The sequence below is a fragment of the Coregonus clupeaformis genome, unplaced genomic scaffold, assembly GCF_020615455.1.
Source record: "Coregonus clupeaformis isolate EN_2021a unplaced genomic scaffold, ASM2061545v1 scaf0198, whole genome shotgun sequence".
Taxonomy (NCBI): domain Eukaryota; kingdom Metazoa; phylum Chordata; class Actinopteri; order Salmoniformes; family Salmonidae; genus Coregonus; species Coregonus clupeaformis.
The window spans coordinates 341,748-351,943 of record NW_025533653.1 but is presented as its reverse complement, the minus strand read 5'-3'; the positions used below and the strand labels follow the sequence as shown (position 1 = coordinate 351,943).

Genomic DNA, 10,196 nt, shown 5'->3' with positions numbered 1-10,196 from the left:
CACATGGATTAGCAATCTTTCAAATTATTAGGACAGTAAACCTTAATTGTGTTCCAGTGGTTTATTAGATTACACGTGCTAGCAACTGCAGCTGGAGCCTCCCTCTTTTGCATGAGTGAAGTGAGTTCGGAAAAACTTAAAGTTAAATAGTTTTCACATACAACTGTATATTTCCGAACTCAGAATCAAATAGGCTTCCCAAAAATAACATGGTCGCTGTGATATAACGTTTATTTTTATTGGCGATTTTCTGCATTTATCAAAGTCCCATCAGTAGCCTGATTTCAGATATGTCCATGTAAACAAGATTATTAGGAAAATTGCTCTTCTTGCTCCAGTATGTAAACGTTTTAATCTAACTATTATATTAATCAGAGTATTATGCATGGAAAGTTACCCAGTGGATTTTTTATAGTATATATGTTCCCCCCACCGCCACAAATATTTTCCGTTTTTGGGATATTTTTATTTTTCACCTGCACAGTAGGTAGCGGCACGCACATTTTAACGCCATTATACCAGAGAAGAAGAAGGAACCTACCGGTTTGTGGACCTAATACCGGACGTGGTGTAGCTTAAACAACGAAGTTGCCACTAGTTACCACAGCCAAGCGCGGTAAAAAAAAAAAAAAAAAAACAGTTTTTCAATCAAGCCCCGGGAGTTTTTTCGTTAGCTAGTACCAAAGAGCATCTATATACTGACTAGATGTTGATATAGCCTTCTGCTAACCTGGTCGTTAGCTAGCTAGTGTATTTAGCTAGAAGCTACCATTGAAGTCTTCAGTGAAGGATAGCTTGGTACAGTAACTAGCTAGCCACTAGTACCTTTTCGCGCCCGGGAGTTGTCCGAGGCCCGGGTACATACACAGCCACTCTCAACTAATAGGTAGGATGGGATTGTGTGTTATTATCGTTTGGAAAAGAAGCTAGCTAGGTAGCCTAACCAGAGTCATACTAAACTAATGACGCTTGTTAGTTAGCTGAGCTTGACCTCTAACGTTATGCATCACTATGATCTACAGGACGTTAACTTAATTTGAAAATGTTTAGCTAGTTAGCTATTTGATAGCAATGTCTCACTTGTTGGTCTCCCATATAGCTAGCTATCACCATAGCAGTATACAGCCATTTCTCAGGATTAGTCACTTTCCTGTTGCTGGACTAGCTAACGACGTTGTCACAACAAACAAACAGCATCAACATTGCCTAGCTAACGTTAGTTGACTAACGTTACCTCTGTCTTATTTGCTCACTAAGTTAGCTAACGTTAATGTTTTGGTTAATTGTTTTGCTAGCTGAACATAAGTAGCTAGTTAACTAGCGAATTAGATAAGAACGTTTTTTTTAGACCAATCAAATGTACAGCAACAGTTAACGTCGTTAGTTAGCTTGCTAGCTAAGTAGCTGGAAAAGTTGTTGTTTGTAAACATAGGTAGCTAACATTAGCTAGGCATAAAAGGTTAGCTATGAACTGTAACTTGCTCATGTGATTGTACACAAACTCTGATTTAGTATTTTCTACACTGACTGACTGTGTGTTTACTCTGTTCAGGGATGGCATCAGTCAGGTGTGAAGAACTACAAAGTGACATAGAACCTTTGCATATATCAGCCCCCACCTCTCCTCCACCCGTTTCTCTCCTCACCGCTTCCCTTTCGAAACAAGCCCCTCCCTCCCCCTCTCTGATCTGCTCCTGGCCTTCCTCGCCCCGCTCCCTGTGGGATGAGTCTCGTGAGGTCACAGCCCGCCTCTACTCCTCGCTGCAACTCACCCGAGACCTCCAGGCCAAAGGTCAACCATCACCAGGCCACAGTCACAGGTAACCCAGGCCCTATCCAGAAACAACCCCTATGCTCCCAGAAACAACCTCACCCCCCTCTTGTCCAGAAATAAGACCAGGTGTTTAACATGCGAACAGACTGGCTGATGGACAGTGTCATGTGTGGTCGGTCCTCTGTAGCTCAATTGATAGAGCATGGCGCTTGTAACGCCAGGGTAGTGGGTTCGATCCCCGGGACCACCCATACGTAAAAATGTATGCGCACATGACTGTAAGTCGCTTTGGATAAAAGCGTCTGCTAAATGGCATATTATTATTATAATAATTTTTTTTTTATGTCTCACTCTCTAACTATCTCTGCGTGTCTCCAGACAGGTGTCATTTCAGTTTTCTTCACAGCTGGGGGGGGAGGGAGGGGGTAAGGCTAGACCCCCCCTGAACCTCCACACCCCCTCCCCCGGGGGGAAACAGGAGGAGGGAGAGGAAGAGAGGGTGTTGGTAGAGGAGATGGGTGTTAATCTCCAGACCAGTGTGGACTACAGCAACAGACTGACTGTAACTAACCCCTTACATCCTACACGTGTTTGTTGTGTGTGTGCGACTTTGTGTGTGTGGTTTCATGTTGGTGTGTTGGTTGCAGAATGGCAGGAGACATATCCAGGACATGGAGAACGTCAGAGCTCACCTCCAAACCATGCTGAGAAGCACACCTACATTGGAGGCAGATGGTGAGACACTAGAGACTCCCTGTATCCCAAATCAACCCGAGCCCTTACCCCCATAGGCACAGATCTTAGAGGAATGGATGGATGTCCACAATATGGCAAAAAAATCCACCTGACCTGTCAGAGGTCAAGATGGAGGTGAAACTAGGGTTGGGCAATATTATGATAGTATTGTCTATTGACGATGATTGACAGCAATTGTCGATGGTGACGACATTATGATGTGACAGACGATGGTTTAGCGTATTTGAACTTGACTGGTGCCCCGCAGTAAAAAAGTATTGCAGGACAAGTGACATTCTAATTTGCCTATTCCTATTTGTTATAGCCTATTTCAATAAAACATTTAAAAAGCCTACAGAACGCAAGAGAGGAATGTAGGCCAGACAAAGCAGAGAATTCCACCAAAGCAGCGCAAAATATTGTTTCTCTCGCTCCCTCTCTCTGTCGGATAAATGGGCATAATGGACTCTCCTTAACTATCTTGTCTAGCTGTTTTAAAAAACAGCCTATATTTCCTTCTCTCTCCATTTGATAGGCTATGATTATGGCTGAAGGCTATATGCTTATGCATGGATTTCTCCCGATCAAACAATGAATGTAACGCAGTTCCATCTCAAAAGTTATTTGAATAGCCAAAAAATGTAAGGTAGCCAGAGGACTAATAATGAGATAACAAACAATATCAATAGCCTATAGAAACATTTAATGACAAGTTTAATGACGTTTAAGCTTATTAAGAAAGAAATCCATGCGGGCCGGGAAAACCCCTACATGCGAGGTTGAAAACCAAATGGCCAATAACCTAAGGGTGTCCGCGGGTCCTTAACTTAAAGTCTTAAATCCATTTATATTGTGCTGCTGCTTAATTGTTGCCACTGCGGCAAAAAAAAGGGGGAAAAATCAATATATTAAAAAATACTAGAGACACACTTTCAAGATGCCTCTGTGTGTGCACTACGTGTGCCAGTGCGAGTCGGGCCATTGCCAGAGGAGAGCGCAAGGTAGCCTAAACAATTAGGATAGACAACAACACTAGTCATTTCCGGGCGAGAATATCTGCTAGCATTATGCTTGACTGCCGCATCTCCCTGGTACTTGTTTAGCAGCAGTGTTTACTCGTTAACTTTGATTTGTTAGTTATTCGTCCATTTTTCGTGTAAGTATTTTTTTGGGGGTCTGTGAAGTAGGCCTACCATAGTTTTGTGACTTTTACAACCTTGGCTTATTAGTGCAAGCTAGCTTGCTAGTTGACTGTTAACCTACCTCGGAGTCTGGACTGCGCTGCTGTGATCACCTCCACCTGCCTGGATTCTTCCTCTGATCGCAGGCCTCCTGGTTGCCTAACCCACCTTTTGGATTATTGCCTAGGGAATGTATCTATTTTGGATGTCCCTCGCCATACCTCCCTCTAGAATACCTATTGAATTACCCTCTTTGACTCTCCTGCGGCCCGGTGTAGCTCCTGCTGCCCGCTGCTTTTTCACCGGCTAGCTATAGGCCTCTCCCCTGAAGCGCTTCTCTACCTGGTTCTCGCTCTGGTAACCCAGCCTCCACTTTTTTTGCCATCGCATGGGCCCCATCCGTCAATCTCATTAAGTACGTTTCCGCTCTCTTTGCTTTTGCTCTGCTGGCGAGGGTTGTGTTTAGCATGTGTTTTTGACTGTGGGTTCTAGTGCTAGCTGGTTTAGAGGCTAGTTGGGCTCGAGCTTGCTGTTTTGCCACCGTGGAAGATTCTGTGTGGATTTCTGACATTTTATTGGATCTAAATCGCTGTCATGCACCTGCCCACTGGCTCCTCTCTGTTCCTCCTGTTTGCACTCTGCCCTGGATTACTATGAATTCCCCCAACCAAATACTACTGGTATCAAGGAATTCAAAATGCAAGAAGATATTTAACACTTAGATGGAGAGTTGATACAATATGTATTTAATAGATACGGTATCGGGTTCATATAACAAACGGCACATGCGTTGCCTATTGTCATCCGAACTCCTGAACAAAGAAAACCTTTCCGTTTATATAGCCCTTCACATATTTTCTTCAACAACTTCTGGTATCCATCAGTGGGCACTCCCCACTCTGATGGTATCACCTTGTACCCAAGTCAGGGTATTCCATCTTTTATTTATTTTCTTTTCTATTTCACCTTTATTTAACCAGGTAAGCCAGTTGAGAACAAGTTCTCATTTACAACTGCGACCTGGCCAAGATAAAGCAAAGCACTGTGATTAAAAACAACAACGCAGAGTTACATATGGGGTAAAAAAAACTAAGTCCAAAAATACAACAGAAAATATATATATACAGTGTGTGCAAATGTAGCAAGTTATGGAGGTAAGGCAATAAATAGGCTATAGTGCAAAATAATTACAATTAGTATTAACACTGGAATGATAGATGTGCAAGAGATTATGTGCAAATAGAGATACTGGGGTGCAAAAGAGCAAAATAAATAACAATATAGGGATGAGGTAGTTGGGTGGGCTAATTTCAGATGGGCTGTGTACAGGTGCAGTGATCGGTAAGGTGCTCTGACAACTGATGCTTAAAGTTAGTGAGGGAGATAAGTCTCCAGCTTCAGAGATTTTTGCAATTCGGCCAAAGGAGGTTTTGGCTTTGGGGATGACCAGTGAGATATACCTGCTGGAGCGCAGACTACGGGTGGGTGCTGCTATGGTGACCAATGAGCTAAGATAAGGCGGGGATTTGCCTAGCAGTGATTTATAGATGGCCTGGAGCCAGTGGGTTTGACGATGAAAATGTAGTGAGGACCAGCCAACAAGAGCATACAGGTCACAGTGGTGGGTAGTGTATGGGGCTTTGGAGACAAAACGAATGGCACTGTGATAGACTACATCCAATTTGCTGAGTAGAGTGTTGGAGGCTATTTTGTAAATGACATCGCCGAAGTCAAGGATCGGTAGGATAGTCAGTTTTACGAGGGCATGTTTGGCAGCATGAGTGAAGGAGGCTTTGTTGCGAAATAGGAAGCCGATTCTAGATTTAACTTTGGATTGGAGATTCTTAATGTGAGTCTGGAAGGAGAGTTTACAGTTTAACCAGACACCTAGGTATTTGTAATTGTCCACATACTCTAGGTCAGACCCGTCGAGAGTAGTGATTCTAGTCGGGTGGGCGGGTGCCAGCAGCGTTCGATTGAAGAGCATGCATTTAGTTTTACTAGTGTTTACAGTAAGGGAAAAAAGTATTTGATCCCCTGCTGAATTTGTACGTTTGCCCACTGACAAAGACATGATCAGTCTATAATTTTAATAGTAGGTTTATTGGAACAGTGAGAGACAGAATAACAGCAAAAAAATCCATAAAAACGCATGTCAAAAATTTTATAAATTGATTTGCATTTTAATGAGGGAAATAAGTATTTGACCCCTCTGCAAAACATGACTTAGAACTTGGTGGCAAAACCCTTGTTGGCAATCAGAGGTCAGACGTTTCTTGTAGTTGGCCACCAGGTTTGCACACATCTCAGGAGGGATTTTGTTCCACTCCTCTTTGCAGATCTTCTCCAAGTCATTAAGGTTTCGAGGCTGACGTTTGGCAACTCGAACCTTCAGCTCCCCTCCACAGATTTCCTATGGGATTAAGGTCTGGAGACTGGCTAGGCCACTCCAGGACCTTAATGTGCTTCTTCTTGAGCCACTCCTTTGTTGCCTTGGCCGTGTGTTTCGGGTCATTGTCATGCTGGAATACCCATCCACAACCCATTTTCAATGCCCTGGCTGAGGGAAGGAGGTTCTCACCCAAGATTTGACGGTACATGGCCCCGCCCATCGTCCCTTCGATGCGGTGAAGTTGTCCTGTCCCCTTAGCAGAAAAACACCCCCAAAGCATAATATTTCCACCTCCATGTTTGACGGTGAGGATGGTGTTCTTGGGGTCATAGGCAGCATTCCTCCTCCTCCAAACACGGCAAGTTGAGTTGATGCCAAAGAGCTTGATTTTGGTCTCATCTGACCACAACACTTCATCACCCTTCAATTCAACTTCATGGAACCTGCAGATATCCTGAACCTATTCTACTACTCTCATAAAAGCTTTAAGATAAATTGAATTTATGAATAGTAGCCTATTTCCCAAATATTGTAGCCTACGAAGGTGTTGTACTAAAGTAGTTGTGACTTTCAAAAATAACAAGAATGAAAGTCTATAGCCTAAGCCTAGGCATAGGCTATTCTCAATCACAGCTTTATGACAGATAGAACAAAGCTTTATGAAAGATGGAACGAACAATATTATTATCCAGTTCTGACGACTGCTTCTATCCAGCCCATGATGTAGGCCTATAACCTTGCTCATTACGGTAAGACAGCCTGTTCCTTATCAGACAGTCACTGCTCCATCATGTGCGCACCACACACACAAATCTGTTCTGCTCCTCCACAAGAAAGGAATATTAGAAAATATTTGCCATTGCCTGTACTTAGCCTCTGCTCAGGCTTTCAACAACATTATCTTTTGTCATGATTTGTCCAGTTGCATTTGATTTCGCGCTATAGCACAACTGTTGTTTTAGTTGGGGGAGGGTGATAGCATTGTATATAACAATGTTTTATGGGTACATAATCACGATAGGACAAAGGTTGACATCGCCCAACCTTAGGTGGAACCACCACCATATTGCTTACACCTCTTAGATCTGTGCCTAGGGGGTAGGGGCTGATTATTTGGGATTCAGGGAATGGGTGACACACACACACACACACACACACACACACTGAAGAGAAAGCACACCGACACACCATTCTCTCTCTCACACACACTGACTTTGGCAATATTTTATTCCCTGTATTGTCCTGCAGAAGGCAGCAGTGTTACAGGAAGTCCCAACCAGTCATTTAACAGTGACAGCACCTCACAGCTACTCAGGTAACACTACACACCTTCTCGTTTTTGTATTCTCTGTTATGGCTATGTTGTCAGAACGTATTTGACAATATGTAAAACAAATTGCACTTTTCTTATTCTCTTCTCCAGTGGTGGGGTAGGAGGTATAGAGGAGTTGTTCCCGCGGTATTCTTCTCGTCTGCGTTCTGACAGTGTCTTCTCCTCCCCGGAAACCACTGTCCTGAGGGAGAGCCTAGACAGGGAGAGGACCAGCCGCAAGGTACACCCACACGCGCACACTGGTCCTGGTATGACCTTCTAACTCCTGAGGATCAGCCCTGCTTTAGCCTGCTCTAGCCTGGTCTTAGTGCTGGCCAGTGTCTAACCCCTCTCTCTGTAGCAGTATGAGGGGCAGATGTGTGTGTGAGGGCAGATGCTGCCTTGTGTGTAACTGTGTGTCTATAGCAGTGTGTGGTGCAGGTGTGTGTGTCTGTAGTAGGGTTGTCATGGTACCACTATCACAATACTGGTATCGTGACAAGCCTAGTCTGTAGCAGTGTGAGGGGCAGGTGCTGGTGTTGCAGAGTAAGGCTCTGGAGCTGCAGCAAAGGTTGGCTCTCGCTATGTCAGCTGACCGGAAGAAGGACATCATGATCGAGCAGCTGGATAAGGTGTGGACACACCTTACACTCATACACACTCTTGCTCTCTCACTTCGCTAGCTCTCTTTCTCTCATACACGCAAATCTTCTGGATGGGTGTTATCTATATGGTGAAAATATCAGAGGCCAAGGTGGAGCTTTGTGTCTATCTGTCTGTCTGTGTCTGTCTGTCTGTCTGTCTGTGTCTGTTTATCAGACCCTGGCTAAGGTGGTTGAAGGCTGGAGGAAACATGAGCAGGAGAAGAGTGAGGGAGTGAAGAGACTACAGCAGGAGAAGGAGCTGGCGGAGAGACGACATACACAGCAGCAAGAGGTAGCACAAACACAGTATTTATGTGCCTACACAGATTTACAATTTTGCTGCCTTGAATCCATAGCTCTGTTTGAATTTGACAGTGGTTACATTTCCACACCACCATCCCACATCTTTATGCCAAACCAAGTGGCGGGACTGACATTGGCTGTTGTTGTCATCATATATACACAGGACTCACAGATTTCACTGTGTGTGTGTGTGCGTGCATGTGTGTTTTCCAGAGCCTTGCTCAATTAGAGCAGTCTCTGGCTCAGGTTGCTGAGGCGCTGGAGCAAGAAAAGAAACACTCTGATGAACTACAGAGAACCAACAGACAGCTGGTGAGTAACACACACACAGTCACATTCTCTCGCACTATCATTTACACACATCTGACTGTGTGTGTGTGTGTAGGAGCTGCGGCTGGTGGAGTTGGAAGGGTCTCTGTGTGACTGTAGGCGTGAGTGTGAGCGCGTGTGTGTGGAGCGTAACAAGGTGTGTGTGAGCGAGACGGGCTGCATCTACAGGCCCAGGAAGCCCAGGCTGCTCTGACCTGCCTCCAGGAGCAAACAGCCAATGAGAGAAGATCGCTGGAGGACCAGACAGTCCAGCTAGCCAATCAACTGCAAGAGGAGAGGGTGGGTTTGTCTCTCTTGTCCAACATTTTGGAATGTTCATTTAAATCATTCAACTGAAATTGTTACTAAGTAACATCTTTGCCGCAAACGGAAGCCTTGTTGAAAGCTCCTCTGGTCTCTTATTTAGCAACTAACAGCAGTCTCTAACTAGCATTTCTGTGTATGAAGCGTACCTAATGGAATCAGATGTCGTTTAAGTAACTCAAAGCATCCTGAATTGGAGTTAATTCCAAAATTCTGACTTGACCCCATCCTGTGTGTGTGCGTGCATGCGTTTGTGTGTAGGAGTGCAAGCAGCAAGAGGAGCAGCATTTGGTGGAGGTAAGACAGGAGTTGGAGGAGGTGAGAGGAGAGTTGGCCAAAGTGAGGGGGAGACTGCTACAGCTGGAGGAGGAGGAAGTAGACTCGCGGAGAGAGAGGGACACGGAGCGCATGGACTGGGCTCTGGAACAGGTACATGTCTGTTTGTGTGTCTGTGTGTTTACAAGATCTTATGACTGTCTGGAGGTTTGTTTACAAAATTGTGTGTGTGTGTGTGTGTGTGTGTGTGTGTGTGTGTGTGTGTGTGTGTGTGTGTGTGTAGGCCCGGTTTGAAGCCCAGCGTTCTCAGTTGGAAGTAAAGCTGAAACAGGAGACTGAGAGACTGTCAGCTTTACAGCAGGAACACATTGCCCTGAAAGAACAGCACAGGTACACACACACACACACACACACACACACACAAACGCCACTAGGGGCGATAAAGTTCTAGACCACTGTTATTCTACCCACAAGCAACCATACAAGGCCCTCCCTCGTCCGCCATTCGGCAAATCAGATCATGACTCCGTACTCCTGCTTCCTGTTTACAAGCAGAAACTCAAACAGGAAGTATCCATGACTCGCTCCGTTGAGAAATGGTCACCAGAATCAGAAATATGCTACAGGACTGCTTTGCTAACGCTGATTGGAATATGTTTCGAGACTCCGCCGATAACATTGACGAGCTAACCACCTCTGTTACAGGCTTCATTAGGAAATGCATCGGTGACGTTGTCCCCACGGTGAGAGTTCGCTGCTTCCCCAATCAAAAGCAGAGGGATTAACACCAAGTTTGGCGCTGAACTAAAGGACAGGGCTAATGCACACAGAGCTATCGTAGACAACCCAAAGGCTACGGCCATGGACAGGAATAAGTACAAGAAGTCCCGCTATGACCTCCGCAGAGTCATCAAACAAGCAGGACAATATAGGAATAAGGTGGAAT

General features: G+C 44.8%; 1 protein-coding gene across 1 annotated transcript in view; it reads left to right on the top strand.

Moving 5' to 3' along the window:
- Nucleotides 1-1,554: 1,554 nt before the first annotated feature.
- LOC121575687 (centrobin-like) overlaps nt 1,555-10,196 on the top strand; it is a 32,754-nt gene continuing 24,112 nt past the window's right edge. The window contains exons 1-11 of the mRNA XM_045214115.1: nt 1,555-1,820; nt 2,153-2,336; nt 2,422-2,509; nt 7,331-7,397; nt 7,506-7,635; nt 7,940-8,026; nt 8,214-8,330; nt 8,555-8,657; nt 8,808-8,950; nt 9,236-9,403; nt 9,534-9,640. Of these exons, the coding sequence (XP_045070050.1) occupies nt 1,555-1,820; nt 2,153-2,336; nt 2,422-2,509; nt 7,331-7,397; nt 7,506-7,635; nt 7,940-8,026; nt 8,214-8,330; nt 8,555-8,657; nt 8,808-8,950; nt 9,236-9,403; nt 9,534-9,640 (1,460 nt within the window). The remainder of the gene's footprint in view (nt 1,821-2,152; nt 2,337-2,421; nt 2,510-7,330; nt 7,398-7,505; nt 7,636-7,939; nt 8,027-8,213; nt 8,331-8,554; nt 8,658-8,807; nt 8,951-9,235; nt 9,404-9,533; nt 9,641-10,196) is intronic.